The sequence below is a fragment of the Carassius gibelio genome, chromosome B15 (assembly GCF_023724105.1).
Source record: "Carassius gibelio isolate Cgi1373 ecotype wild population from Czech Republic chromosome B15, carGib1.2-hapl.c, whole genome shotgun sequence".
Taxonomy (NCBI): Eukaryota; Metazoa; Chordata; class Actinopteri; order Cypriniformes; family Cyprinidae; genus Carassius; species Carassius gibelio.
The window spans coordinates 15,176,300-15,202,743 of NC_068410.1; the positions used below are offsets into that span (position 1 = coordinate 15,176,300).

At 36.8% G+C, this 26,444-nt stretch overlaps 2 protein-coding genes and 1 pseudogene across 4 annotated transcripts in view; 1 reads left to right on the plus strand and 2 right to left on the minus strand.

Annotated features, from left to right (window-relative positions):
• Positions 1 to 3,032: 3,032 nt before the first annotated feature.
• On the plus strand, positions 3,033 to 7,463 carry LOC127972668 (heat shock cognate 71 kDa protein-like; annotated as a pseudogene).
• Positions 7,464 to 8,430: 967 nt separating this feature from the next.
• On the minus strand, positions 8,431 to 10,933 carry LOC127973083 (lens fiber membrane intrinsic protein-like). The gene is made up of 5 exons (XM_052577117.1): positions 10,790 to 10,933; positions 9,924 to 10,116; positions 9,679 to 9,828; positions 9,424 to 9,558; positions 8,431 to 8,596 (listed from the first exon to the last, which is right to left on the minus strand). The coding sequence occupies exons 2-5, from the start codon at positions 10,096 to 10,098 to the stop codon at positions 8,538 to 8,540; spliced, it is 519 nt and encodes a 172-aa protein (XP_052433077.1). The 5' UTR covers positions 10,099 to 10,116; positions 10,790 to 10,933; the 3' UTR covers positions 8,431 to 8,537.
• Positions 10,934 to 16,950: 6,017 nt separating this feature from the next.
• LOC127973191 (roundabout homolog 2-like) overlaps positions 16,951 to 26,444 on the minus strand; it is a 50,140-nt gene continuing 40,646 nt past the window's right edge. Inside the window, exons 12-27 of one of the 3 annotated variants that reach the window (XM_052577344.1) lie at positions 25,780 to 25,946; positions 25,586 to 25,704; positions 25,179 to 25,395; positions 24,935 to 25,053; positions 24,682 to 24,853; positions 23,151 to 23,366; positions 23,004 to 23,046; positions 22,581 to 22,720; positions 22,221 to 22,490; positions 21,942 to 22,056; positions 19,642 to 19,851; positions 18,803 to 18,948; positions 18,598 to 18,696; positions 18,333 to 18,482; positions 17,978 to 18,117; positions 16,951 to 17,611 (exon numbers count right to left, since the gene is read on the minus strand). In XM_052577344.1, the coding sequence (XP_052433304.1) occupies positions 17,600 to 17,611; positions 17,978 to 18,117; positions 18,333 to 18,482; positions 18,598 to 18,696; positions 18,803 to 18,948; positions 19,642 to 19,851; positions 21,942 to 22,056; positions 22,221 to 22,490; positions 22,581 to 22,720; positions 23,004 to 23,046; positions 23,151 to 23,366; positions 24,682 to 24,853; positions 24,935 to 25,053; positions 25,179 to 25,395; positions 25,586 to 25,704; positions 25,780 to 25,946 (2,335 nt within the window). In that variant the 3' untranslated portion in view covers positions 16,951 to 17,599. The remainder of the gene's footprint in view (positions 17,612 to 17,977; positions 18,118 to 18,332; positions 18,483 to 18,597; positions 18,697 to 18,802; positions 18,949 to 19,641; positions 19,852 to 21,941; positions 22,057 to 22,220; positions 22,491 to 22,580; positions 22,721 to 23,003; positions 23,047 to 23,150; positions 23,367 to 24,681; positions 24,854 to 24,934; positions 25,054 to 25,178; positions 25,396 to 25,585; positions 25,705 to 25,779; positions 25,947 to 26,444) is intronic. The other 2 variants (XM_052577346.1, XM_052577345.1) reach the window with 2 other exon arrangements.

Below are 26,444 nucleotides of genomic sequence, written 5' to 3' on the forward strand. Positions count from 1 at the left end.
GATTTCAATTCATCCTATTCAGTAGGGTCAAGCATCATTCAACGGTTAATAATACAAATATAATACCACTGTAGGGTCATGTAATTGGACAATAATGGAATGTACAATTGTTTATTACAGGTTTAATGTTTGACGAAGTACAATTCTTATTCATAATAAAAAAATATATATATTAATTTATTTATATAATTATTTGTGGAATATTTCACCCAAAAATTAATTTTCTGTTATTATTTATTCACCCAAACCTTTATGACATCATCCAAAGCTTTGTGACTTTCTTTTTTCTGTGGAACTTTACTTAGAGAAATGCGTGATATATATATATATATATATATATATATATATATATATATATATATATATATATATATATATATATATATATAATTTTTTCCCTGTGCAATGGAACTGATTTATTAGCAACAAGGTAAAACAAATTAGTTGATTTATTAGCAACAAGTTATATCTTATTTTGTGTTCCCACAGGAAAAAAAAATCATACAGGTTTGGAACAACAGGAAGAGTAAATAATGACAAAAATAAATAAATAAATAAATACTAAAACTATTCCTTGAACAAAGGGTATAAGATAAATTTAACAAAAGTAGTAGTAGCAAGTAACAAAAGGGTGCAGTCACTTTGTCGCAAAGGTAGGGTGTTAAAGAAAGGTGTTTTTCACTTAACAAGGAGAGCTAGAATTTCTTTTTATGAATATTGGCACTAACTCTAGTACTTACATCATAGTTAAACACTTATTTCAACAAAAAGGTACCCCCTGTTCTTTTCTTAGGACAGCAAGCACATTCAGAAAATTCCCTTGATGAAACCAAGCACCTTTTCAATACATACAAAAAAGGGAATTCCTCTTGCAGGACAGAGCCATAACAATGATTCTCAAAGAGTTTCTTCAAAATGATCAGTACGCCGCTTTCAGTATTCAACAATTTGTATAACATTTCTTAATTAATGTTTCTTAATAAATATACATAATGAGTATTTCAGTCATGTTGGAAAATTAACTAATAATTCATTCCCAGTATGTTTTTTTTTTTCTTCATAGGTTTGGTTAACCTGTGAGAACTCAAACTCAATTTCAAACTTTATTTTTATGACCAGGTCATGACTGCACGCTTGCCCTTTAGCTTTATCCAGGTCAGGTACAAAAAGCTATTGTGAATAAAACAATACAATGACTTCCTCTGATTGAACTCTCTTTTTATTGAAAATATCACATCCCAGAGGATTTGAAATGATCAACCACTTTGCTTTGTCTGGAGCTCAAAGGTGTGCCCAGCTTCTGCTGTGCTTTCTGTTTAGGGATCAACTCATCACACCCTCTATAGACAATACCTGCACCCTCTTTATCGGACATTTAGTTTTTTACTGTAGCGGATTGTTTTCAGTGTGTGTATGTGAACTGACTGTCTTACTAATATCATCTACACTGTTGACAACTGTGACAGCTCTCTGACTGACAGGGTTTTTCATGACTATGCCACCCTGTGGCCACTGTTGATGTGGCAGATTTACAGTGCAGCTACACCGCAGTGTCATTGTGGAGTCAATAAGAAACCTGAGTTTGTACTTAGAGAATTTTTAACAATATGTGCATAGTGTCTGTGATTTTGGGCAACAATGTAAGCATTTACTTGTGTTCCTTTCTTGTTAAAAATATCTGTGAAAAAAAAAAGCAAAATATTTGATAAAAAAAAAAAAGAATTTAAAGTTATGTCCCTCAGTTTGAACTCAACCCTGTCGCACTAACCATCTTATGACCATAATAATTTACACTCAAGTATAACATCATTTACCAGAAATGACATCATTCTGGTCTCTTTAATACAGAAAATCATTGGTAATATCATACTTTTTATTCATATTTTTGAGGCATGTTATAGTCAGGGAGGGCACTGTCAAGCTTACATCATACATCAGAAACTGCTCTGAAAATGTTGGCCATGCAGATGTGTTGGCCCATAAACAAGGGGACAATATGAGAGAGGGAAACAAAACCAAAAATGTAAATTTAAGGCAATGTATCCCTATCCCTTCAAATGTCTTACAGTCTTCAACCCCGTCACACCTTGTCAGATTAATATTTTTAGGAAAAATATAGGGAAGACAGTATAGGGAAGTATTTCTTGGTGATCTGACATGTTCAGGCCTAAAACAAACAAAAAATGTGGTTTTAGTTGAAATTTTAAATGTAATATATATATATATATATATATATATATATATATATATATATATATATATATATATATATATATATTATTATTATTATTATTATTTTTTTTTTTTTTACAAAAATAAAGAGCCAGTAGACAAAATTTGTATATTTTTAGCTTCAGTCCTATAAAATTGTAAAAATTATATGTATAATAAATGATACATTTGATATCATTAAATTGTTATCAGGGGCACATGAGCAGTAGGCACCTTTTATAACAATTTATGTGTTAAATCATTTTAAAATCCCATTTCGTCCATTACGGGTTTGAGAAAAAGTTGTCAAAAGCTGAAAAAAAACAAAAAGCGCATAGCAAAAGCGCCATAAAGCTCCTTCAAATGTAACAAATACTTTATAAGGATATTATTATTATAAAGAGGTATGGTAACTTATTTAGAAATACGAAATGAAGAACTAGTGGTTCTGTGCGGGTTTTTCTCGGGTTTATCGTCCAGTCAGTTGCGTTAGTTTCAGTAGGTTAATTTCTTCTTTATTAAATCATATATTTTTCACCTTTCCCATTTTTATGGAACTACTTCAGTCATGTTTATTGTATGCTTACTGTAATCGATATTCGATGACACAGCCATGACCCTCCATTTGACTGGATTTCTTATTAGTGCAAAAAGTTCTCTAAATTACCTGCCAATGTTCTAGAACTCTATGGATCGATATTTCCCCCGTTTTAGGAACATTCTGCTGTGTAATATGCGGAATTCTGCTGGCGTTCTCCATCTCTGAAGGCTGCAGCGGCCGCGCGACGTGATTGGCTGCTGCTGCGCTCGTCTCATGTTCTGGACTGTTCTCAGGAAGAGACTTTAAGCGCATAACAGCGCACTCCTCTGCCTTCTGCTGCAGACACGGCGCGCGTCTCGAGCTGCGACACCACAGGTGATTGACAGACTCACAGCGTTTCTGGTGAGCATTATGATGAATGTTGCGTTTAAAGTTAAAGAGTTTCATGTTTTTTTTTTTTTTTATTATAAACAAACTATTGCACAGTAGAGTACTAAGACGTACCAATATGCGTTGAGTTTGATGCTTTTCGGGCTTGATAGTTTAGCAGATAACGGTACAGTTAAACAACAACAGTCAAAATAACGACATCATTAATTCATCCTCATGTTTTCCCAAAGCTATGACTTTCATTTTGTATTAAATCATAAAGTGATGATAGGCGGAATGTTTGGAAATGACAGACGCTGTCATTCCGCTAACACTTCCAACACGAAGAAATTACAAAACTGTAAAAAAAAAATATTAGCGCTAGCTAACGTAAAATGTTATATGAATATTTTCACTGCATTCGATCTGCATTCTGAACCAGCGATAATATGGAATGTTCTAGAACGTTAATAACGGATGCCATTCGAGTGTTGTGCGCGGGTTTGATTGGGGACTATGGAATGTTCTAGCTGCAGATGATTCCAGGATAAGACACTCCCAGTTTTTCCAATTCAGGAATGCTTACGGAAATCACAAATGTTGTATAATAGTTAACGAGCAAACGACGGGAAACTGAACCTTAACCTTCCCTCAGAGGCAGTCACTTATCTAAAAGGGATAGTTCACTCAGAATGAATATTTTGTCATTTTACTCAGCTGGCATTCTTTCAGACCTTTATTTTCCACAGAAGAAAGTCTTATAGGTTTGGGATGACATGAGTAAATGATGACTTTTTTTTGTCATGGTTTTTACTTATAAACACATAATCACTAATTAAACAGAAGGAATGATAAAGCTGTTGTCAAGTGCTTTTCCTCATATCTATTTGAAGGAGCGTATTTTAACACAGTGACAGCTGATCCGCTTTGTGGTCCATGTAGGCCACAGGATCATCTGAAGTCTAGTGTGCCAGTAAAGCTTCCGAGTAAACAGCCATATAGGGAAACAAAGAATTGAGCTATGAGTAGGATATCAAACAAACATACATCCCTTATTTGGAAGGCTTAGGTTGAAAGCTTAAAATGTATTTCATCGTGAATATTAACCGCTGCCATGTGTGTTTGCTGCCAGCAGAAACCATGTCAAAGGGACCAGCAGTTGGCATTGATCTGGGGACCACCTACTCCTGTGTGGGGGTCTTTCAGCATGGCAAAGTTGAAATCATTGCCAATGACCAGGGTAACAGGACCACGCCGAGTTATGTAGCATTCACAGACACAGAGAGGCTGATTGGAGATGCTGCCAAAAATCAAGTAGCAATGAACCCCACCAATACAGTCTTTGGTAAGCAGCTTTATTCCTGATATAATTTTGAGATTTTTTAAAAATATATCTTTATCAACCATTACTGGACATTTAATTGTGCTTTAGAATTTCCTGTGGTTTTACATTTAGATTACACTCACTCAGTTAAGATTTAAACACATAAATAACTTAATAACACGGTTATTAAGTATAATCTTTGGCAAATCTGAAAATGAAAATAAAGTATACATATTGTACATTAACGGTCTGACATCTAAATGTAGCTAAATGTTTTTAGTCTTCATTTAAGCAAAATAGTATGAATCTGCATGAATATTTATAAGCTTATGTATTGTTGAACACGTTCAGAGTTTGTCGCCATATTTGTTTCTGTAGATGCAAAAAGGCTCATTGGACGGCGGTTTGACGAATCTGTTGTGCAGTCAGACATGAAGCATTGGCCATTCACTGTTATAAATGACAGCTCACGCCCCAAAGTTCAAGTTGAATACAAAGGAGAGACCAAGACCTTTTACCCAGAGGAGATTTCATCCATGGTGCTTATAAAGATGAAGGAAATTGCTGAGGCTTACCTTGGAAAAGTAGGTTTCTGTCAAAACAGTGCCTGTATTTGCTATAATGCTTCTGAGAAACCGTCTCCCTTGTTGCTGTAGGTGTAAAGCTGTTGACATGTCTAACATGTCAACACTGACACGCTGCAGTTTATTAGAGCATGAAAGAGGCCTGTTTGAATAACACATCTTAAACATGGTACTTTCTGATTCAGAGGATGACTTCAGTAAAAAGAATCGGCTGTTACACTTCATGAATCTGTGTTCACAGACCATCACGAATGCTGTTATTACGGTACCTGCTTATTTCAATGACTCTCAGCGCCAGGCCACTAAGGATGCTGGGACCATCTCAGGTCTCAATGTTCTACGAATCATCAATGAGCCGACTGCTGCTGCAATTGCCTATGGTCTGGACAAGAAAGTAAGTGTGCTTCTTTTAATTACAAAAGTATTAAAGCAGTGATTGTTGAATATAACTGATGACTTTGTCTGGAATCAGGTTGGCTCGGAGAGAAACGTCTTGATCTTCGATCTTGGTGGGGGCACTTTTGATGTGTCCATTCTTACAATTGAGGATGGCATCTTTGAGGTCAAGTCCACAGCCGGAGACACTCACCTTGGCGGGGAAGACTTTGACAATCGCATGGTCAACCATTTCATCTCAGAGTTCAAGCGCAAGTACAAAAAGGACATCAGCGACAACAAGAGGGCCGTCCGTCGGCTGCGCACAGCATGCGAGCGGGCAAAACGCACTTTGTCCTCCAGCACTCAGGCCAGCATCGAAATCGACTCTCTTTATGAGGGAATCGATTTCTACACTTCAATCACCAGGGCTCGTTTTGAAGAGCTCAATGCCGATCTCTTCCGTGGCACGTTGGATCCGGTCGAGAAATCCCTCCGTGATGCTAAACTTGACAAGACTCAGGTTCACGAAATTGTCCTTGTTGGAGGATCCACCCGTATCCCAAAGATCCAAAAGCTGCTCCAGGACTTCTTCAATGGGAAAGAACTGAACAAGAGCATCAATCCAGATGAAGCTGTCGCATATGGAGCAGGTAATGAAAATGGACATCGTTTTGAATGGCCTAATCTTCCATAAATGTCCTATTAGAGACATATTTCCTTTTTATAGCTGTCCAGGCAGCCATTTTGTCTGGAGACAAGTCTGAGAATGTCCAAGACCTGTTGCTCCTGGACGTTACTCCTCTGTCCTTGGGAATTGAGACTGCTGGCGGCGTTATGACCATCCTGATCAAACGTAACACTACCATCCCAACCAAACAAACACAGACCTTTACCACTTACTCCGACAACCAGCCTGGTGTCCTCATTCAGGTGAGATTTTTTATTTTATTTTATTTTTTTTTGTCCATGGTTTCTGACAAAGTTTCACAAGTAATGCATTTCTCTACTGTAGGTGTATGAGGGTGAAAGAGCAATGACTAAGGACAATAACTTGCTGGGAAAGTTCGAGCTGACGGGCATCCCTCCTGCTCCGCGTGGCGTACCCCAGATTGAAGTAACCTTTGACATTGATGCCAATGGCATCATGAATGTCTCTGCTGTAGACAAGAGCACTGGCAAGGAGAACAAGATCACCATCACCAATGATAAAGGTAACATAACTCTTGATGTCCTGAGTGCCTTTGGTTATTGGAAACCGAAGTCCTAATCAATGGTCCCAACTTTTCCAGGACGTCTAAGCAAGGAGGACATTGAGCGCATGGTCCAGGAAGCTGAGAAGTACAAGGCTGAGGACGATGTTCAAAGAGAAAAGGTTGCTGTTAAGAATGGCCTTGAGTCCTACGCCTTCAACATGAAGTCCACAGTTGAAGATGAGAAACTCAAGAGCAAGATTAGTGATGAGGACAAGCAGAAGATCCTTGACAAGTGCAATGAAGTCATAAGCTGGCTGGACAAAAACCAGGTATGGTTCTCAATGTTTGTGTCCGAGATAACACCAGTTATGTTTTTTCAACCATAGTACTCATTGCCTCTTATAATTTCTTTACAGACAGCTGAGAAGGACGAGTTTGAGCATCAGCAGAAGGAACTAGAGAAGGTGTGCAACCCTATCATCACCAAGCTGTACCAGAGCACTGGTGGGATGCCAGAAGGAATGCCTGGGGGCTTCCCAGGAGCTGGAGGTGCCCCTGGTGGAGGTGGATCCTCTGGACCAACAATTGAAGAAGTTGATTAAATCCTTCTGAGAAAGCTTCTCACTGTTTGGAGCACCTTCATAAGTATGCTTTCTCTTTCACGTTTCTCAAAGATTAATTTTTGACCAGTTGGGAGTTAAAAACTCATGAGTATTTGTTTTACCTGCTTGCTTTGTAGCTGTTCTGAGCAGCATGTTTTTGGTCCCATCCATGTTAAACATATGTTAAAAAAATGCTGCATATGCATCACATTCTGGTGTGTTGAACACTGACAATAAAGTATTTGCTGTTCACAAAGTGAATGCTGTGTGGTTTGAAGTGAAGTGAAGTGACCCATACTCAGCCAAGTATGGTGACCCATACTCAGAATTCGTGCTCTGCATTTAACTCATCCGAAGTGCACACACACAGAGCAGTGAACACACACACACACACACACACTGTGAACATACACCCGGAGCAGTGGGCAGCCATTTATGCTGCGGCGCCCAGGGAGCAGTTGGGGGTTTGATGCCTTGCTCAAGGGCACCTAAGTCGAGGTATTAAAAGTGGAGAACTGTACATGCACTCCCCCCACCCACAATTCCTGCAGGCCCGGGACTCAAACTCACAACCTTTCGATTGGGAGTCCGACTCTCTAACCATTAGGCCACGACTTCCCTAAATACCTTGTATACTCTTTGTTCTTCCTTAAAATAAAAAGCCTGAAATATTGCAGTGTATGTAAACTGATTAAAAACTATCTACTAAACTCAAAAGTTTGGGGCCAGTAAGATTTTGATTTAATAGAAATTAAAGCTTTTGTTCAGCTAGATGTTTATATTGAGCATAAGTGACAGTAGAAATATTAATATAGTTACAAAAGATTTATAAATGCTGTTCTTCTCAAGTTTCCATTTATCAAAGAATCCCGATTTTTTTTTAATCACAGTTTCCTATATATCATAACATTTAAAAAATATTAAGAAATTTTTATTGCATATTAAAAGTATTTCTGAAAGATCACATGACACTGAAGATATGATAATGGCTTGACATAATAAATTGCATTTAAAATAAAAAATAATAAAATCATACTGATCCCAAACTTGTGTACTGTACATATTTTGGAAACCGCTTAAATGCATATAAAATTCTACAAGAACTTCAAGAAGTTGTTTTCTTCTATAAATCAAAATACATAGTCTATTTTGGTTCCAACCTGATCTGCACCTCTTATTATTTTGTATAGAAAATACACATAGAATATAAACAACATTTGAACTGAATTAGTCATTTATTAGTTTGTGTTATGGGATTTTAAAATAATAAATGATAGGTCTAAATTGAAGGGGACAGGCTGAATGGATTAAATAGCAGATCTATGATGAGAAGCATCAGCGTGACATTGGGCCTCTCGGTTCATACATCCGGTAAGCACACATATAGAAGATCCCTGTAAGAGAAAGACGAGGAATGTTAATAACTAATACATTAGCAACAACTTCACTCATCTTTACTCATTATTGAAAGACACTGACCATGTTGTCATGTTGTAACATTTTAAAGGGATAGTTCATCTATTCAGAACACCCGTTCATCTTCAGAACACAAATTAATGTATTTCTGATGAAATGCTCTGCATAGACAGCAATGCAATTGACACATTCAAGGCCCAGAAAGGTAGTAAGCACATTGTTTAAAATAGTCCATGTGACATCAATGGTTCAACTGTAATTTATGATTTCTCTTCACTGCCAGTCTTCTACGTGTGTTCATGATGCATTTGTGTGACGCAGTAGCCGGCCTTCTGACGTATACATGGATGTCCTGTGCCTTATTTTCAGTCTGAGGGATGTTCATGGATGCGAGGTACTCTCATGAAGGCATGTCGACAAGAAATTGTTAAGTGAAATTGTTATTTTTTTATTTGCGTACAAGAATATTCCTAGTAGTTTCTTCAAATTTAGGTTGAACAACTGATAACTCAGAAAATCAGATAACTCTCAGATTTTATCAAAATGTCATAATTTGTTTTGTGAAGATGAACGAAGGTCTTACAGGGTTGGAGTAACATGAGGGTAAGAAATTAATGAGATAGTTCACCCCAAAATTAAAATTATCGCATACATTTTTTTTTTGAATGGATTAATACTTATCCCAGTATCCCAGGTTAAATATTGAAAATAAGAAAATATTGTCAGCTCTTACCTCAGTTTGATAAAAACTTTGCTTATATACATAACAGAATATTAATTTCATGAACATAAACATAAAGTGTACCTGAAAAGAAAGTGAGCACCACAGAAACCCAGCCCATTATGTACGACCACGAGAACCGCCAGTTCCCATATCGTTTTCCATAGTAGTTGACCGTCATCCCAGTGTAGACAGCCATGGCCAGCAGCACAAAGAAGCCTGGGATGTACAATGCAAATAAACGATGACTTCCCATACAGTACACGCAGTTCAGATATATAAGAATAATTTAACTTATTAATGTTATTTTTAGGATTGGATGCATTGTCACATTCTTACATGAAATGAAATAGAGAATTCCCGCAGCAAAGGTTTTGTCAAATCCGCTAAAGGAGGAGTAATTAATGAAAGCCAAGACACCGATGATGATGCCAAAGAAACAAGCTAAGATGGAAAGGATCATGAAGGCCCGGGTGGCATCCCAATATGCTGTTCAAATAAAACCAGAGATTAGTTGTCTTTTTTTTTTACTTTTTAAAAATGTTCAATGTATGTATTTTATGTCTACTGTGTGACGGTCTCACCGATGCTGTCTGTTAGTGTCATGCATTTTCCAGGTAGACAGTAGCGCCACAGACCCTGATGCATGTAACTGCCGGACTGGCGGTACTGCATCCAGTAATCAGTGGCAGTGGAGATCACCAGGAGTATTTTTCCCACTCCTGCACAAAACAATCCACCTCCCATAAAGCTGTACATCTTGCACCTACAGACACACTACAGACAAAATATGAGTCAGTACTGAAATTAATTCCAAACATATGTAAATATACTTTAATTACTAATTAAAAATGTCAAATGTTGTTGAATATGATTAATTTTAATTATAGTATGTATTGTTTATTTTTTTATTTTCAGTTTTTAATTAAAATTTTAGCTTAAGTTTTAGCAAACTTCACAGTGCTTTTATCGTTTATTAGTTTTAATTTTGATTATTAATTTTTTTATTATAATTTTTTTAACTGAAGCTATTTTAAAGTCAGTCTTTTAATTTTTTAAGGGTTTTTAAATTTAAGTTTCTCATCTAACATTTATATTTTATTTCATCTTTATTTTAATTAATGGAAACAACTTTTAGTTTCAGTGCACAACACCAGCGTTTTACATCAATTCAGTTTTACCATCATAAAATTCTAAATTCATTATTTAACATTCATTTGGTTCTTTTTATGTCTTACTATAGCATCATTTCTAATGACTGTATTTTTCTTTTTTTTTCTTTAAATGATCTTAGGAGAAATGAGTTTGTGAACATCACATCAGCTGCGACTAGACGAACATGATTGATGGCCTAAAATCACCTTTTGTAAAGTGTGAAGAGATTTAAAAACTCAATTCACAACAACAAATCAACATACAATATGAAAAAATAAATAAAAACATAACCTACCTCTTTCCACCCAAAAAATGTTATCAGACTGAATAGTGTGAAGCTGAATTATGCCAAGGCAGGCAGATTTCCATGAGCTATTGGCAGTTGTTTTTTGTGGGGGCACAGTAGCTGGGTGGAGAGCTGAGACCAACAATAGAGCTGTCAGCCAATCAGAGAGGCCAGATGAGTGCTTAAGAGAATCTGCTGAAAATACAAAACTATTTAGCAGTAGTTTCACTAATACTGATGACAAAGTACTTTCAATTGACAATATAGAAACATCGCAGAATGACACACAAAATGACAAGCAGTTTTTCAGGAAATTGTAAAAACATGTCTAATTCTTGTATTTCATTATATTCATTCTGTTAATTTCAAGAAAAAAATTCAATAATTTATCTACTTTTTATTTAAGTTACAGCAAGAATATATGAAATACATGTAGCAAGAAAATATGAAATACTTGTTTTCCCCCACTAAGCACTACACAGTTATTATCCATTCACTTTACTACATGTCTACTGCTTCTTTTTAATGGAGTATTAAACTGTTTCCTGAAAAGTTAAGAATCCATTAAGTGAACATTGTGTCTCCCCTGAAAGCTCCATGTCTACTTAGACATTAGATGCCACCTAGAGCCTTCACATTAAAGTAAAGCAATAGACTGAAAATAGAAAGTAATGAACAGATAAAAATAGAGCTCATCTGCCCACAGGAACTAATAAAACACCAATCCTCTTCAGGACATTGAACATAATAGCAGCTGGGACTTTGTAAATGTGAATGATTAAGATATTTTCCAGGAGAGTTGGTGGTGAAGGTTTGGCTACGTTTATCTTTGGATTTGTTAAAGGATTTGAGAGCCACATGATGAAAAGTGGTGCTTGTCACAGCCAAAAACAGCTTTTGGGGTTAAAAGGTTTGTAGTTGACAAGAATGTGTACATTTTACAACCAGCAGATGGAGACTTTTTACCATAAATAGGATAAACAGGGCGAAAGCAACACTTTAAACTCTTTCTATGTACATCAATGGTCAATTGATGGATATTTGATCTGTCTTGATACAGTATGTGGGTTTCCTCACCTGTTCTGTCAGTAGCATCTGTCTGCTCTGGTAATTGATAGCAGTGCTTGAAATACTCACCCATCATGCTGCTATACTCTTCAGTATCTCTGTTAGGGTTGTACTGTACTTCTGTTTTCTGTCTTCAAGCAATTCTGTCCTGCAATACTTACATATAAAAACAAGTTTTGGCTCAGTCTGGTATGCAAAAGTCCACAGGGGCCTGCACTGTATTTAACATACTGCTTGTGTTGGGGAGTAACTATCTCTTGGTTGAATTTTCAGTCCACCACTTCTGCCAATTACATCAATCCACACTGGCAATGAAAGCTTTAGGCTACAACCTGTCTGAGAGTTGATTAACTGATTAAGAGTTAACATTCGCTAGAAATTTAGAAAAGTAATCAAAAATGTTATCAAATTTAATCATTTATATTACATTAAAAAGTAAATGAAATAGTAGCCTACATATTGCTTACCCTAAATGGGTCTACAGCATTTCTGAGACTATTATAGGATGCTGCAGGGAGGATGTTTTTTTTGTAGGCCAAAACCTGGAAACGAATTAAGATTTTCGCACTTCAAAAGTTCCACCTTCCCAAAGTCAGTGGGTTTTTATTAATTGGATTTTGGTTAAATGCATGCAATAAAGTCTGTGGTTATTAAGATGAACTAAATTTTTAAGAATCTTTATGGTCAATTGCCATTTCCAGGTTTTGGCCTGCTTTAAAGTTGGTCACAGTGCTTATTTTCCGCAGTGATCCAAAAGCCAGTGGAAAATTCCTGTTGGGTTGTTTTTGTAAAGGGAAGTGGGGAGATGCTAACTTGGAGTGGAACTACAAAAATCATCATCACTGAATATTATGCCAAAAAAAAAAAATTGTAATGGTGGATTTAAAATTCTAGTATAGGTCTCCATCCAAAGGACACCTAGATATATGAAACAGCAATGAAGGACCTCTATTTGAAGGGCATTCACAAAACCTATTTTGGCATTCCACTGTTTCCGTTTTTTTTCCTATGTTACTGTGCTCATGCACACGAGTAACTCAAAATATACTTGCTTTTCTGCATTCTGCTCTGTTTCACAAACAATTAGCGTTACCTAATTTTCATCCCACAAAAGCAAACATGCAACTGATGTCAAATCAAAAGATTAATCAAGATTAACTTTAATTGTGTGTCAGCAGACATTATATTTCCTGTCCTGCAATGTTTCTAAATGCAACAATGAATGAGACATAGCAATTACATTTTAACAAATTTATATATAACAAAATGTTTTATTCCTCATCAAAAAATAAAATAATATATATATATATATATATATATATATATATATATATATATATATATATATATATATATATATATATATATATATATATATATATAATTAAAATTTAAAATTATTATTTTCTTGTCTATGACCAGTTATAACAAGCAAATAAAAAACTTCACAAACTGAACAATTACAGCTTCAAAGAAATGGCCCAAAAAGGGTTTTTTAATGAATGACTTGTGGAGACAGAAACTAGATTCATGGGATCCCAGAGAGAAAAGTGAGTTGTATAATTGAAGAGCTTGTGATGCAGTATTAACTCACTCCTCAATTATACAAGCTTAATTTTCTCTGTTCCCAGGGGTGAAATAGTACAAGGCGGATGCCCTCAGCATAGCAAGTAATGCATCATGACGTCATCCTCTGCGTCATAGATGCTGATTTTGGAATGACACAACAATGGCTAAATGATCACAGTCCTTGTAATCCTTCTGTGCTTCTCTGAATGGCTTCTGAGGTGCTAAAAGCTGATTTTGGGACACACGCTTCATTTCAGAGTGCTGAGGGAACCGTGGCAAGCAACACAGTGTGGCGAATTCATTAGGCTAAACGTCACTGTGGATCTGGCTGCTGGCTAGCTAATTGGCTAATTAGATTTGTGCTCGTCTAAATCCATTTTACAACTGAAACAATGGCTTCAAGCAATTGGGTTTCCAATCTTCTCCCAGTGGTTTTTCAAGAGAGCAAAAATGAGCTCAAACATTGAATACGCACTTCTAAAATATACCTGTTGAAAAATGACTTAAACCAGCTTTAATTGTTTTTCAGGTCTCCTAGCCTCGTCAAGGTGTGATATTTGCTGGTTTTACAGAGATTTGGGTCATGCTAAACCAGTCAAACAGCATCTTTACCAGCTTTAACAAGAAAAGAAAAGGCTTGGGCTAGTTTGCTATGTTTCTCTCAAACTCTCTGTTTTGTGATCACTTCATGAAAACAGACGTTGAGGTCTGGAGTGTGTTGCAGGTTTGAACTCACTCAACTCAGATCCTGACCAGTCATGTCCACACCATATGTAGGGTGCAAAAACATTGATCTACCACTAGGTGAAGATGGATTGTCATGGTTTCTTGTTTTAATCACTCATGAATCCACTTTGTTAGGGTTTTTTGCAGTTTGTGCTCTGGTAAATACAGAGTATTTACTGTAAAAAGTACCATATCTGAAGTAACTAAACCTCTTCTCTTTAGGTTTAACAGTAAATTAACAGATTATCTTTTAATAATTTGTTCCAGTACAATGATAATATAAATTCTAAACTATTGAATCAAATAAATGGCTATAAATACATATTAGAAATTATTTACATACAACAAAGAATATGCCTTTATATATTTTACAAATGCTATATCATGCTTATTGTAATTCTTTTAAACATTGTTAGAGAGTCTGAATATGCATAAAAATATTAAAATGGTGTTGGATTTATGTCATCATATTCAAGCATATTCAAGCTTTCAGCGTATCAAGAACAGATTTTACTTGGCTATCAATACTGACTAGCAAATTCAGTGCCAGAATTGTAAAATTATCAAATATTACTTTTGCCTGTGATTTGAGCTGTATTTTCAGATTCCCATTTGAATGAAAATCAAAAGTAACAGTCATTTCCATTTCATATAGTGATGCAAGTTCATTACACATTCTAGAGCACATTTTCCCACATTTACAAATGTGTGAAATGATGCATTCTGTCAGTCATTTCTCCTCATTAGACAATGATCCAGCACAGGCCTTGCTGTAGCTCAGTTAATCCACATTAATTGAAATAGGAAATCACTCACAGTTCGAGCCAAGCAGCTCCTCTCTGGTTCAGTTTATCAATGTGGAATGAAAATTACAATATAAAACGCTAATCCACTGCACTCATAAACAGCGTGGACCAAGAACACAAATCAAGTAAAGAGACTCATGAAATACCAGGCCAGTAATAGTCCCATACTCTTTTTAAATGATACTTGAAGTGCAGACTTTTTATGCACTTAAGTATTAAAGGTAAAATTACAGATCAGTTTATTGTTTTATTTAGCAATTTTCTCTTCCACGAACTCTCATATGAGGTTGCTATACAATCTGAAAAAAAAAAAAAAAATGCGTGTCCTACCAAAAACTCTTCCAGGAAAGATGCTTGTATTAATCCACAGACGACCTTCATCAATCCTGAGTGCTGCATTAATGGCGCTTTACTCCCCACCAATCAAGCAGAGGTTATAAATGTCTGCTGTCCCAAAGAACCACAGGGATGTGCTTTGATATCATCAAAAACCTCTCTTAAAACACACGATGCCATATGAAATGAGTGTTGGGGACAGCACTGACCCATATTTAACTGAAATTCCCAGCATTACCCACAAGTATATAGTAACATCAACTAGCATACATTTTCCAATGTACCTTTTTCTCGTTTAAACCCAGAGGGACCCGCAGGGTTTTAAATACACCACATGTGAGTTAATTAAGCCTGTGCCTGACTCTGTGTGATTTCAAATGTGACTAGACTGCACGAGGTGAGAAGGGTCATATCCAGAACCAATGCAGAGGTCAGAAGGTGTTTATTAAAATTGGCAAATGATCTCCTGAGAAGACGGTCTCAGGTGAGACACACTCACGTTCACCTCTGGTTCACATCATTGCTGACTTGAACCAGCCCTACTTTAACTAGGCCATAGTTAATGTGCTCAAAACAGACTTGTGTATTCATTAAACGGGTCGTCTATTTATTTCTTCGCTTGTTTCTAAGCGACTGAAAATGCACATTTCTGCTGACAGCTGTGTTGATGCTCTTGCACTGATGCTGTTCAGACGCAAATACCCTATGTTTTGTCCTTAAAGCTACATTTTGGCAACTGCAACATCAAAATAACAGCCTTTCAGCGTTCAAATGATTTCTGCTGTTGTAAATTCAATGTATGAAGAGAGGAATTCAATCAGTTGCTTGCAGAATTTGCATCTAAATAAAAGATGTAGGCGTTTGTAAATAGTAATTTCAGATGGTCTGATGTGGCTCTCTGCACTTGGCTAATAATAGTCCATTTAGATTTAATTAAGAATAAATTAAGATAATTAAGCAGTATCATACAAGCAAGAGTGCTGTTGTTTATCCAGTTCAATATATAAGAAACTACTTACCTTTTAGGCACAATATCGATAGTTACTTTGTCAATTTTTGGTCACTGAGGAAAACCTGCAGTGAATCGTTCCAGAATGAATCACTGTGCGAGTTGAATCAATGACTCGTTAGTTAAAATTCGCTGCATTCGGAACTCTGTATCGGATATTATTTTAATATGTCTTTCAGTTGCTTGAAAGAACGATTGAATGACAAACTTGTTGCATTTATGAATAAATCTTTTTTTTTTTTTTAACTGATTGAAAGAAAGATTCATTATTCACTCAAAAGGAGTCACTTGTCGACAACTACTGCCGTATGATTAACTTAAAATACATCCATTGCATAATTACCTAGGCCTACTTCATTTCAATCCAATTATCTTTATGTGAGGAATTCGAATGGTTAAAACGTGAACACATTTAATCCGATATGAAATTAGTGATTTTTCGATATTTCACTATAAATCACTGTGAAATACACAATCTCTTACATTTCTATCGAGTCTTGGATTCCTCATGCAAACGTGAAGTGTCAGGAATTTTAATACACAGTCATGGACAAAATTTACATAATGCATTTTCATGAATTCCATACCCAAGTGCACAGTTATTAACAAAATAATACAGGAAGAAATTCATATCAGTAACAGTACTGTACAACAAGTCTTAGAACATGAGTTTTATTGTGTTTTGTATGCAGTCCGAACATGTACAACTGCAAATGATTGAAGCATTAGTGGAAAAACAGTCGTGACATGGCGTAAATCATTCTCCAGGAGAAAAGAAAAACCTTTCAGTGAGCACACGATAGTAAGGAGACTTTACAACAAGAAACATCTGGTATTCTGTAGGCTTACTAATGTATCATTGGATGGTTTGTTCACATAGACTGTGCCTGATAATATCTGCTATATTTTTCACAAAAATGGCGAAACACGTTTTTATTACATGTAGACATTGAGGCGTACATGTATGCACCAGATACATTCAAACATGTTCATCTAAAATTTTCTGTCATTTTTTTTACATTTACATTTTCTTTTTAAACTAATAAATACAATAAATAATAATAATAATAAATAATAAAATAGCATGCCCTCTGGCATGCCTTTTTCCTCACACAAAAACATTGTAAAAATATATACATACAGAGGTAGGACAACAATGGATCATTTGAAAAACTTGTCTAAAAAAATACCTAGACAAAAATGACGAACAAAAAAACAGAGTTGAAGGACCAGAGCGTGGAGGCATATACACTGCATGGCATATGTTGCATGTAGATTTGTGAACAACAGCACAACTTCCTCTCCTCATATCATGTTCTGAAAATAAACAAGCCCAAAATTACATAAAATCATCATTTTGTTGCCAAGCAATCTAGTTCTGGCACATTAAAGCAGTAACATGCAGTAATATTCTACCAAGCTCTAACCAACAAACATATTAGTCGCATTTTTAATATCCATTGGAATATCAATACCATGGAGACCACATGAGACAACACAGTTCTTTAAAAAGTGGAAATGTAATCATTTGCCTGATTCATGCAGTGTGCTTCCAGCTCTGCACGCTCAGTGTCCTGGAGCTTATCGATTGTTAATTTACTGCAATGCTCCAAGGCCCCACGCGTGGCCAGTGACTAATGAACTTATTCAGACCAGAAGAGATCCCACACAAACTCATCTAACCTCATTTCTCCTCCTTCCTGCCCCCAAGGAACGCGAGGTTGCGGAGGATTGAGATGCAGAGCTTCTGGAGAGGGAACAGTGGCTGGACATCTGACCGCTGGACAGCAGGTTTGCTTTGAAATACTGGATTAAACCTTCATCTGTGCAGTCAAATATACAGTGAGAATTAAAAACCACAACACACAAGGATATTTTTATATTTTACGAAGGACAGTGTTGGGTGTAAAAATGACACACCATATTTTATTGCATTGCAATGTGACTGCCAAGGTATTTTGGGGTTGATTTTTAGTACCAATAGTGATACTTGCAATCTCTACCGGCGAATGTTTTTTTGCCTCCCCTTATGTCTGACCTTGTGTGCTCCACTGTGCAGCTGTTCTGCGGTCTGATCTTCTCTCTCTGTGTTGTGGGGGCGTCCTGCTCCCGCCGTTATCCAGTGTGTCTGTCAGGTGCTTGAGTGGGTCCTCTGTTACAGGAGGGGGCTCAGGTGGAGGAGGCAGGTCTGCAGACACACACAAACCAAAAGTGTGAATGATCATCTATGCACTCCATTATTATAGAAGAACAAATGCTTTAATAACTTCAATCAATATTTTTTTAACTATGTTGATCCTTACTCCCTGGTTTCAACGCTTCACGTCTCACGAGGCCATCCTTTTGAGATTTCTTCTTAGGCCTGGGCTTGTGCATTGAGGACGTGAATGATGTGTATTCTCCTAATAGCAGGGCAGATTAAAGTAAACAAAGATTATGCACTCCATACATAATCATCAGCAATGTAATAAAACAGTTATTTTTCCAGCGGTCTACTGAAGGGCCTACTTGTGCCTGTGTTGTTGGAGAACAGTTCCTCCATTTCAGCAATGTCTCTCCAAGGGCCGCTGTGGTTGGGAGCGCTGCCATTAAGAGACTCGGGCTTGGTTAACAGCTTTGGGTTGGAAAGAGCAAACTGTGTATTGTGTGCTTTCCTGTTGAACAGACACATGAGAAATGTGTTCTTCATTTGTTTTTTTCTATTATGCAAAGTCAGATACTAAAGCTATTGTCATGGCAAGAACAAAATAAAATAATGTTTTAATAAAGAAAAAAAGATACAAATATATGAGGAGATATGAAAAGATAGTAGATATTAAAGGAAATTTGAAAGATTTAATTAAAAATATGAACACATTTTATTATTAATATTCTTTTGATGGCAAAGTTGAATTTTTAGGAACCATTCATTTAGTATTTAGTATTTACACACACACACACAAAATAGGCTACTGTATAAAAATGCTTATTTGCATAAAAATGGCCATATTTAAGAGTTATACCATTTTCAACCCGATTTACTTAAAAATTGCCAATTAACATCCTTTTTATTCATTCATTCATGATGCTGATCTGTCAAATCAAATATGGATGGACAACTTAACTAAATTTTAAGTTTGTTCTCCACGCAAAACATATCACTATGACATATCATTTCAGAAGACATGTAATATAGTTCACAAGTCATCTGAGCAAATTAATGTTATTTTTGGGGTGCTTTTTCCCTAGGATTGCAGCAAGGGTGCTCTTCAATTCTATAGTTCACATGATGTATTCAACAAAAGGAAGGTGAAGGTGAACTATTTCTTTAATGTCGAGCCCTGATGCCTTTGTGTGTGTGTGTTTACCGCGGCAGCAGGTCTGGATGGTGCAGGTTCGGCGGGTACTGCTCCTCGCTGGGGGAGGGTGTGAGAGTTGCTGTGGATTGCAGGCTGTAGGTCGTGGCCCTGTTGGTTTCATCTCCTCTCAAAGGCAGAGTGACTATGTCCTCCAGACCCTCAATCAGATATGATCGCTCAGGCAGTGGAGGACACCAATCTTCATCCTCCTCAGGGCTACTGACAAGTAAACATTAGGATTCCAGTTAAACCTAAATATCTGTACACTACTTACACACAAACTTGGTTGAAAACAAAGCAAGAAACAGAAACTTCATACAAACACACAGAAAGAACACATATCAAAATACTCTGGACGCCTGATGCATCTAGCAGTGATTTCATTACTTGATAAAAGACTGCTGTAAATAAAACCAGACTGTGGTCCTTTGAAAAGAGTGGAAAAAGAATATAAAAGAGAATCCAATGTGGGTACAAAAGACAGCATTGTAAAAAAGCTTATCAAAAATTTGTCAAAGCAGTTTCATTCATGGAGCGTGATGATAAAAATATGATGTGAAAGGCAGAAAGCATTGAGGACAAAGGTTGATATGTGTGGTTCCGCTTCATTCCAACCCGTGGCTATTCTTACAGGTTCATTCTGTGAAGCCGCGTCTGGTGACCTGCCTCTCGGCCCCGTCTCAAACAGCCAGGACGGCTTGGCTCTAAGCGCTAACATCATTAGCCCCTGTCACTTTGAGCTGAAACATCAAATACGTTTAGATAAGACCTCAATTTATCGCCCAGACTACATTTTACCATGTTGCACAGGTTCCATATTGGGTCACTTTTCCTAGAAGGAGAATTATATCCAGAAGTGTTTGAACTTATAAGAAAAAAAGTCGGATGACAGCTACTGAAAAGCAGGTTTATAAGTTGACGAAATCTTCTAGAAATGGATTGACAGAGTCTAACAAAAAATATCAAAAAGTAACATGGTATTACCAAAGATTTTGGACTTGTAATATGGTCATATCATTTGATTTTGGACATGTACTGTCATATTAAGATGGGTTTTTAAACACATTCCGTGGTCTTTTAACATGGTACAGTACCATGATATTAACATGGTATTTTATTATGTGACCTTGGTTATTTGACATTTCCATGAAATTAGCATGTTTTCTTTTCAATTGTGCCACAGTTTTTGGACATGCACCATGGTTTAATCATGGCTTTGACCAGCTTGGCCAGCTGGTCATGATCTTCTGACATGGTAAAATGATTGTTGGGCATTTACCATGTTAATAACATGATGTTTTAAAATGGAACAATGGTCCTTGGACATTTACCATGGTATTAGCATGTTTTTTCTTAATTGTACCAAAATTTTTAGTCATTCACTATGTATTAAAAGTATTTTAATTAAGTATTAAAATGGTTTTCTCACATGGTATCATAATTTTGGACTAACAATTGGTACATTTTGGATACCACAGTATTGTTGAACAAGTACCATGTTCTTTTGACATATTACCATGGTTTTTGGACATGTACTATGATATTACCATGGTATTTTAACATGGTACCATGGTAATTTGACATTTACAATGGAATTAGCATGTTTTTTTTTTTTTGTACCACAGTTTTTGGACGTGCACCAAGTCATGGCTTTTACTTTTCAAGTACCATGGTCTTCTGATATGGTACAATGGTCGTTGGAAATTTTCCATGGTATTAACATGATATTTTAACATAGTACCGTGGTACATTTACTGTGGTTTTATGTGGTTTTTGTGTTTTTTTTTTTATCATACCACAGTTTTTGCACATACACCATGGTATTAACATTTTTTTTGAAGTTGAACAAGTACCATGTTCTTTTGACATGGTACCATGATTATTAGACATTTACCATGTTTTTTTTGATCATGCAGCAGTTTTTAGACATGCAGCATGGTATTACAATGATTTTATCATGCAGTATAATAGCTTTCGACATGCATTTTTTTAGATACAGTATGTACCATGATATTATAATGTTTTTGACATGGTAGCAAGAGCTTGGACTGTGGTATTAAAATGGATCTTTGAACAAGTACAATAGTCATTTGACATGATATCATGGTTTTTGGACATTTACCATAGTATTATCAGTTGTTTTTACTGTACCGCAGTTTTTAGAAACATGCAACATAGTAATACCGTATTTTTCAGATAAGAACCATTATGCATCATGATCATAGCATGTTTTTTTTTTTGTACATTTACCATAAACTACCATGCTTATTTGGACATATAGAATTGACCTGCTTTAGAATGGTTATTACCTGTGTCTTTTTTCTGTGTTTTGATCCTCCTTGTTTTGTACTGAATGTAGGGACATCACATCAGACCAAGTTGGTGAAGAGGTTTGTCCTAAAGACTTCTGCTTCATCAGTTTGGCTGTAAAACAGCATGAAACAAGGCTAAACTCAAGTCCATCTGCATAAAATTTACATCAGCATTTGTTGCAGCACTTGTTGATCCAATCTGTCTGCATAATTCCAGCCTAAGGCCTAAAGAACCAATCCCTTAACCCTCATGATTGAAATCAATGTCACTCCTACCATTTTCACCTCTTGGGTACTGAAGTTTTGCATAATCTGCTCCACTGTGGCTGGACTGAAGGCTCCACTCATCCAGGTCCTGCTCCATGCTGTAGAGGTCAGTTTTGGAGAGGACTGGTGTGCTGGTGTACGGGTCTGGACCCTGAGAGTACAGGCTGCACACTTCATGCCCATCTGCGTCGGCTGGGTTAATGGTACAGTATATGGCGCCTTCATTAGAGGCTGGGCTGTACTTCCCATTCTGGCTCAAATAATTGGATAATCCTGAAGCTGGAAAACAGATTAATGAGTTATAGGAGATTTGATTTGTAAGTGTGACACTACCATAATGTAGGTGAATGCCCATGACAGGTATCTTACTGTTGTAGTATTGATCTGTGGAATCAAGTCCGCTTGCACAGCAGTTGACCGAGTCTTTTCCATTTCGAGAGAAGTTGCTGGTAGGCCACGAGTCAGCCAGCCAAGGGTAGTTACCCAAGTGTGACTCCAGTAAACATGGCCTTTAAAGGAAATTAAATAATTTAATTGAAATAAATTATTTTACATTAAATATAAAAAAGTGTTACACTTATTTTTGAAAGGAATTTAATATATATATATATATATATATATATATATATATATATATATATATATATATATATATATATATATATATATATATATATATATATAATTAAATGAATTAATAATGCTCATTTTAATGTTCATCTTTATTTACTTTTCAGTTTTTACTTTCCATGCTCTACTGTGGGTAAATCTGAATTCTCCTATCATACAGACCTTCCATTTATAAGATCCGACCCATCACCACGAGAGAGTGCGACTACAGAAAAAAATATGAGAAAGAATTGAACCCAAAAGCTCTTTTGACAACATGATTTTGAGACACACATTGTTAGTTTTGTGCTAGTATGGAAAGAAGGTTACCTGCGGGCGTATATGCAAAGGAAGTAGTATAGTGTCCAAGTTCTTTCCTCCTCCTGTGTCTGCAGTAGATCCAGGCGCTGAAACCCATTAGAACCATCCAGGATGATACACCAATCCCGGCGATGAAAGCTGGCTGACGGACCACCACTGTGATCTGCTCGGATAGGCTGACACTATCATCCTTTACCACTGACAAGGACTGATCTATTGCTACTTCTGATAGAAGATATAAGGAGGAAATAGGAAAAAGTGTAGAAGAGCGATTATGTGAAAACAGAAAAGAGACAGAAGAGTAAATGCTTCTTGTCTTATACAGAAAACATTTTATCAATATATATTTCGCCCATAATCTATCTTCAACTGACAAACAGCATGAAGATCCCTAACATTTTCGATTCCTTAGGATTTTCTATTCCTTAACATAAGATACGAGTAAATGCTGAGATAAGAATCTGTTAGGTACTGTAGGATAAATGTCACCATCAAAGGTGTGTGGTAAATATTTTTTATAAACCTGCTGGACAAATCCATCTTAAACTGGCAGCTGTGTTTTGGACAGCACAAAATGTGGTAGCAGGATTAATATCTGAGCTAGCTGGTTATTAGCTGGAACAAGCTGGTCCAAGAAGATTATTGTTTGTTCAATCTGGCCATTAGCTGGTTATTAGATAGTCAAAACTAGTTATTGAGGCCATTAGCATGTTCAAGAAGGTTATTAACTATCCAAAATGTTTATTAGCAGGTCTATACTGGTTATTAGTTAGGGCGAAGTCTTCAAATTGGGCATTGGACATTATCTACAGTGAAACATTGCAATGACAATGACATCCTTACGAGGGAAAACAACTAACGATTCCTAACACCATGTCTACAACGGATGCGAGCGGCGCAGCGTGACAAAATACTATAGAACCACTGATCTATAATAGAGATTCATTATATATAGATCAGTCAATAGAAGTCATTATAATCAGTGATGCTGTCTACACTGGATGAAGCGCAGCATGACACCACAAATCCCTGACAGTAAACTGCTACAGCGTTCTGTTAATGACGTGCTGACACAAACAGTCGCTTTGTCGTGTCCAGTGTAGAAAGTCTTTAGCTGATGCGGCGCCAGGCGACAACTTTCACGTCCGGTGAAGACACGGTGTACCACTGACAAACATATCATCTTGTAAAATGTGTGGTAAGTATTGTTGCTCCATAGTATAAACAGAGTATGTACATTATCTGGCCAAGATGGTTATTAGTCCAAGCTGGTTATTAGCTGGTCACTATTGCTTTTTAACTGGTTCAGTCTGGCCATTTGCTGGGCAAGGAATAGCTGGCAAAGATGGTTAGTGGTTATTTGGTTATTATTTGGTTTAAGGCACTCATTAGCTGGCCAAGCTGGTCATTACATGGCATTTAGTATGACAACCTGTTAACTGGGTTGTTAATAATCTTAAACCAGTTAGAAACCAGTTCTCACGTTTCAAAAAGCTACTAGTTTAAAATGTTCCTGGGTGGAAATGATGGCAGTACTCACTCAGGAAGATGAACACGGGTTGGCTACGAGTGCCCACTCCTGTAATTGTCACCGCTGCGACCTGCACGCGATACATAGACTCAGGCAACAGCCCGTCCAACAGCACCCACAGCTTATCCCCATCCACACTCCGGTTGATCATCTGCTGAGACTCGTTTCCTACACACCACACCTGTACCACCCAGAAACAGACTTCAGCCACTACTATGTTACCTAGCGGTCACTCTCCAAATAAACGCTTCACCGGTCTCACCCTGTACTCTAGTATGAGCTCTTCTGGCACATCGGGGGGAGGAGGCTGCCAGGACACTCGCACGGTTGAACTGTTACTTAACTGCACCACGCTGACTCCCTGAGGAGGGCCGCTCAGCACTAAAAGCAGAAATATGATGGGCAAATGTCAAAACATTAACATTACAGCAAAAGTTTGAGGGTAAAATGAAAGTCACGCGAACTAAAAGCTAAAGACTTGAGTTGCATATCAAAACAAGTCTTGCCTTCATCAGGAGTGCGAACCACAGCTATTTCACTGTCAATCCCCTGCAACTCATTGTAATATGGTCTCATTTTGAACTCGTATTCTTTTCCTCTGTGTAGCTCTGTTAGGACAGCAGTGTGTAGGGGACCTGCTTTCACATCCTGAATCATCCACGCGCTCCCCACAGGCCTGTAATAGATCCTGTAACCTTCAATATAGCGAGGATGCTGGTCAAGCTGAAATGATATCAACACATACATATGGTAGCATGAGTTTCAGATCTTTGTGAATGGCCATGTCATTTTTTTCAGATACTGATAATGAATCATTTATATGTACTAATGTACTGATATTTACTTATTTCTCATCATTTACCATTCCATTCATAATGCATGTCTACATATGTAAATCAAATCATATACTCACAGTCCATGTGATTTGAACACTTGTAGGGCTCAAGACTTTGGGTGTCTGCAGAAGAACCTTGACCCCTCCTAAATCCATCTGCACATGTGCCTGGTTATTCCCCTGACCTTCTGGACCATCTGAAAATGGATACACACAAAATGATGTTGATGTGCACAAACCATAAAAACAGCCATCACACACACTACCCTCACCTTGTGTTCGGACTGGCTCTGAGATGGGGCTGGGGTCACTCAGGCCATAGGAGTTGACCGCTCGGATGATGAAAAGGTACACGGTATTTGGGTAAAGCCCAGACACTGTGTGCTTCTCTAGCCTCACGAGATCAGCTACAGTCTGCCAGGTGCTGCCTACTGACTGACTAGAATAAGACACAGGAAATGAACACTTCATTAATTCACAAAACATATATCCTGCTTTACAATCAGGATTAATGACGTTCAAAGCCACTGACTGTACATCAGCTCATTTCCATATTTATGTGTCAAGTTGCAGCATACAGTTAAGCTAATGAGCTATATTACTGTATTTCATTATAAATAAATGTAATTATTTAACATTTATCTTTGCTACTGATGCCTTTTTAGAAAATAACTAATTCATTGTGAATTGCGGTGCTTTGCGTCATGCCAAATAACATCCCTTATCCATCCAAAAAAGAGTCAGTGCAATGCTCATACATACACAAGAAAAGACATCATTTGAGTTATGACAGCGTTCAATTATACAACAGAGGATACGCATTTGAAAATTCAAATAATTGTTATATTAGAAATTCTGTTCAGTGTTGGAGAAGCTACTTTGATCACAAATCACAAGCTACTCATAATTTAAATATATTATATTAAAGCTACTCTTT

Excerpts from the sequence above, each read along its gene's own strand:
- LOC127973083 (XM_052577117.1), bottom strand. The coding sequence starts at position 10,098 with ATGTACAGCTTTATGGGAGGTGGATTGTTTTGTGCAGGAGTGGGAAAA. Across the intron at positions 9,829-9,923 it reads GACACTAACAGACAGCATCG|CATATTGGGATGCCACCCGG; the intron begins GTGAGACCGTCA and ends TTATTTGAACAG. Across the intron at positions 8,597-9,423 it reads GGTGCTCACTTTCTTTTCAG|GGATCTTCTATATGTGTGCT; the intron begins GTACACTTTATG and ends TTTCTCTTACAG.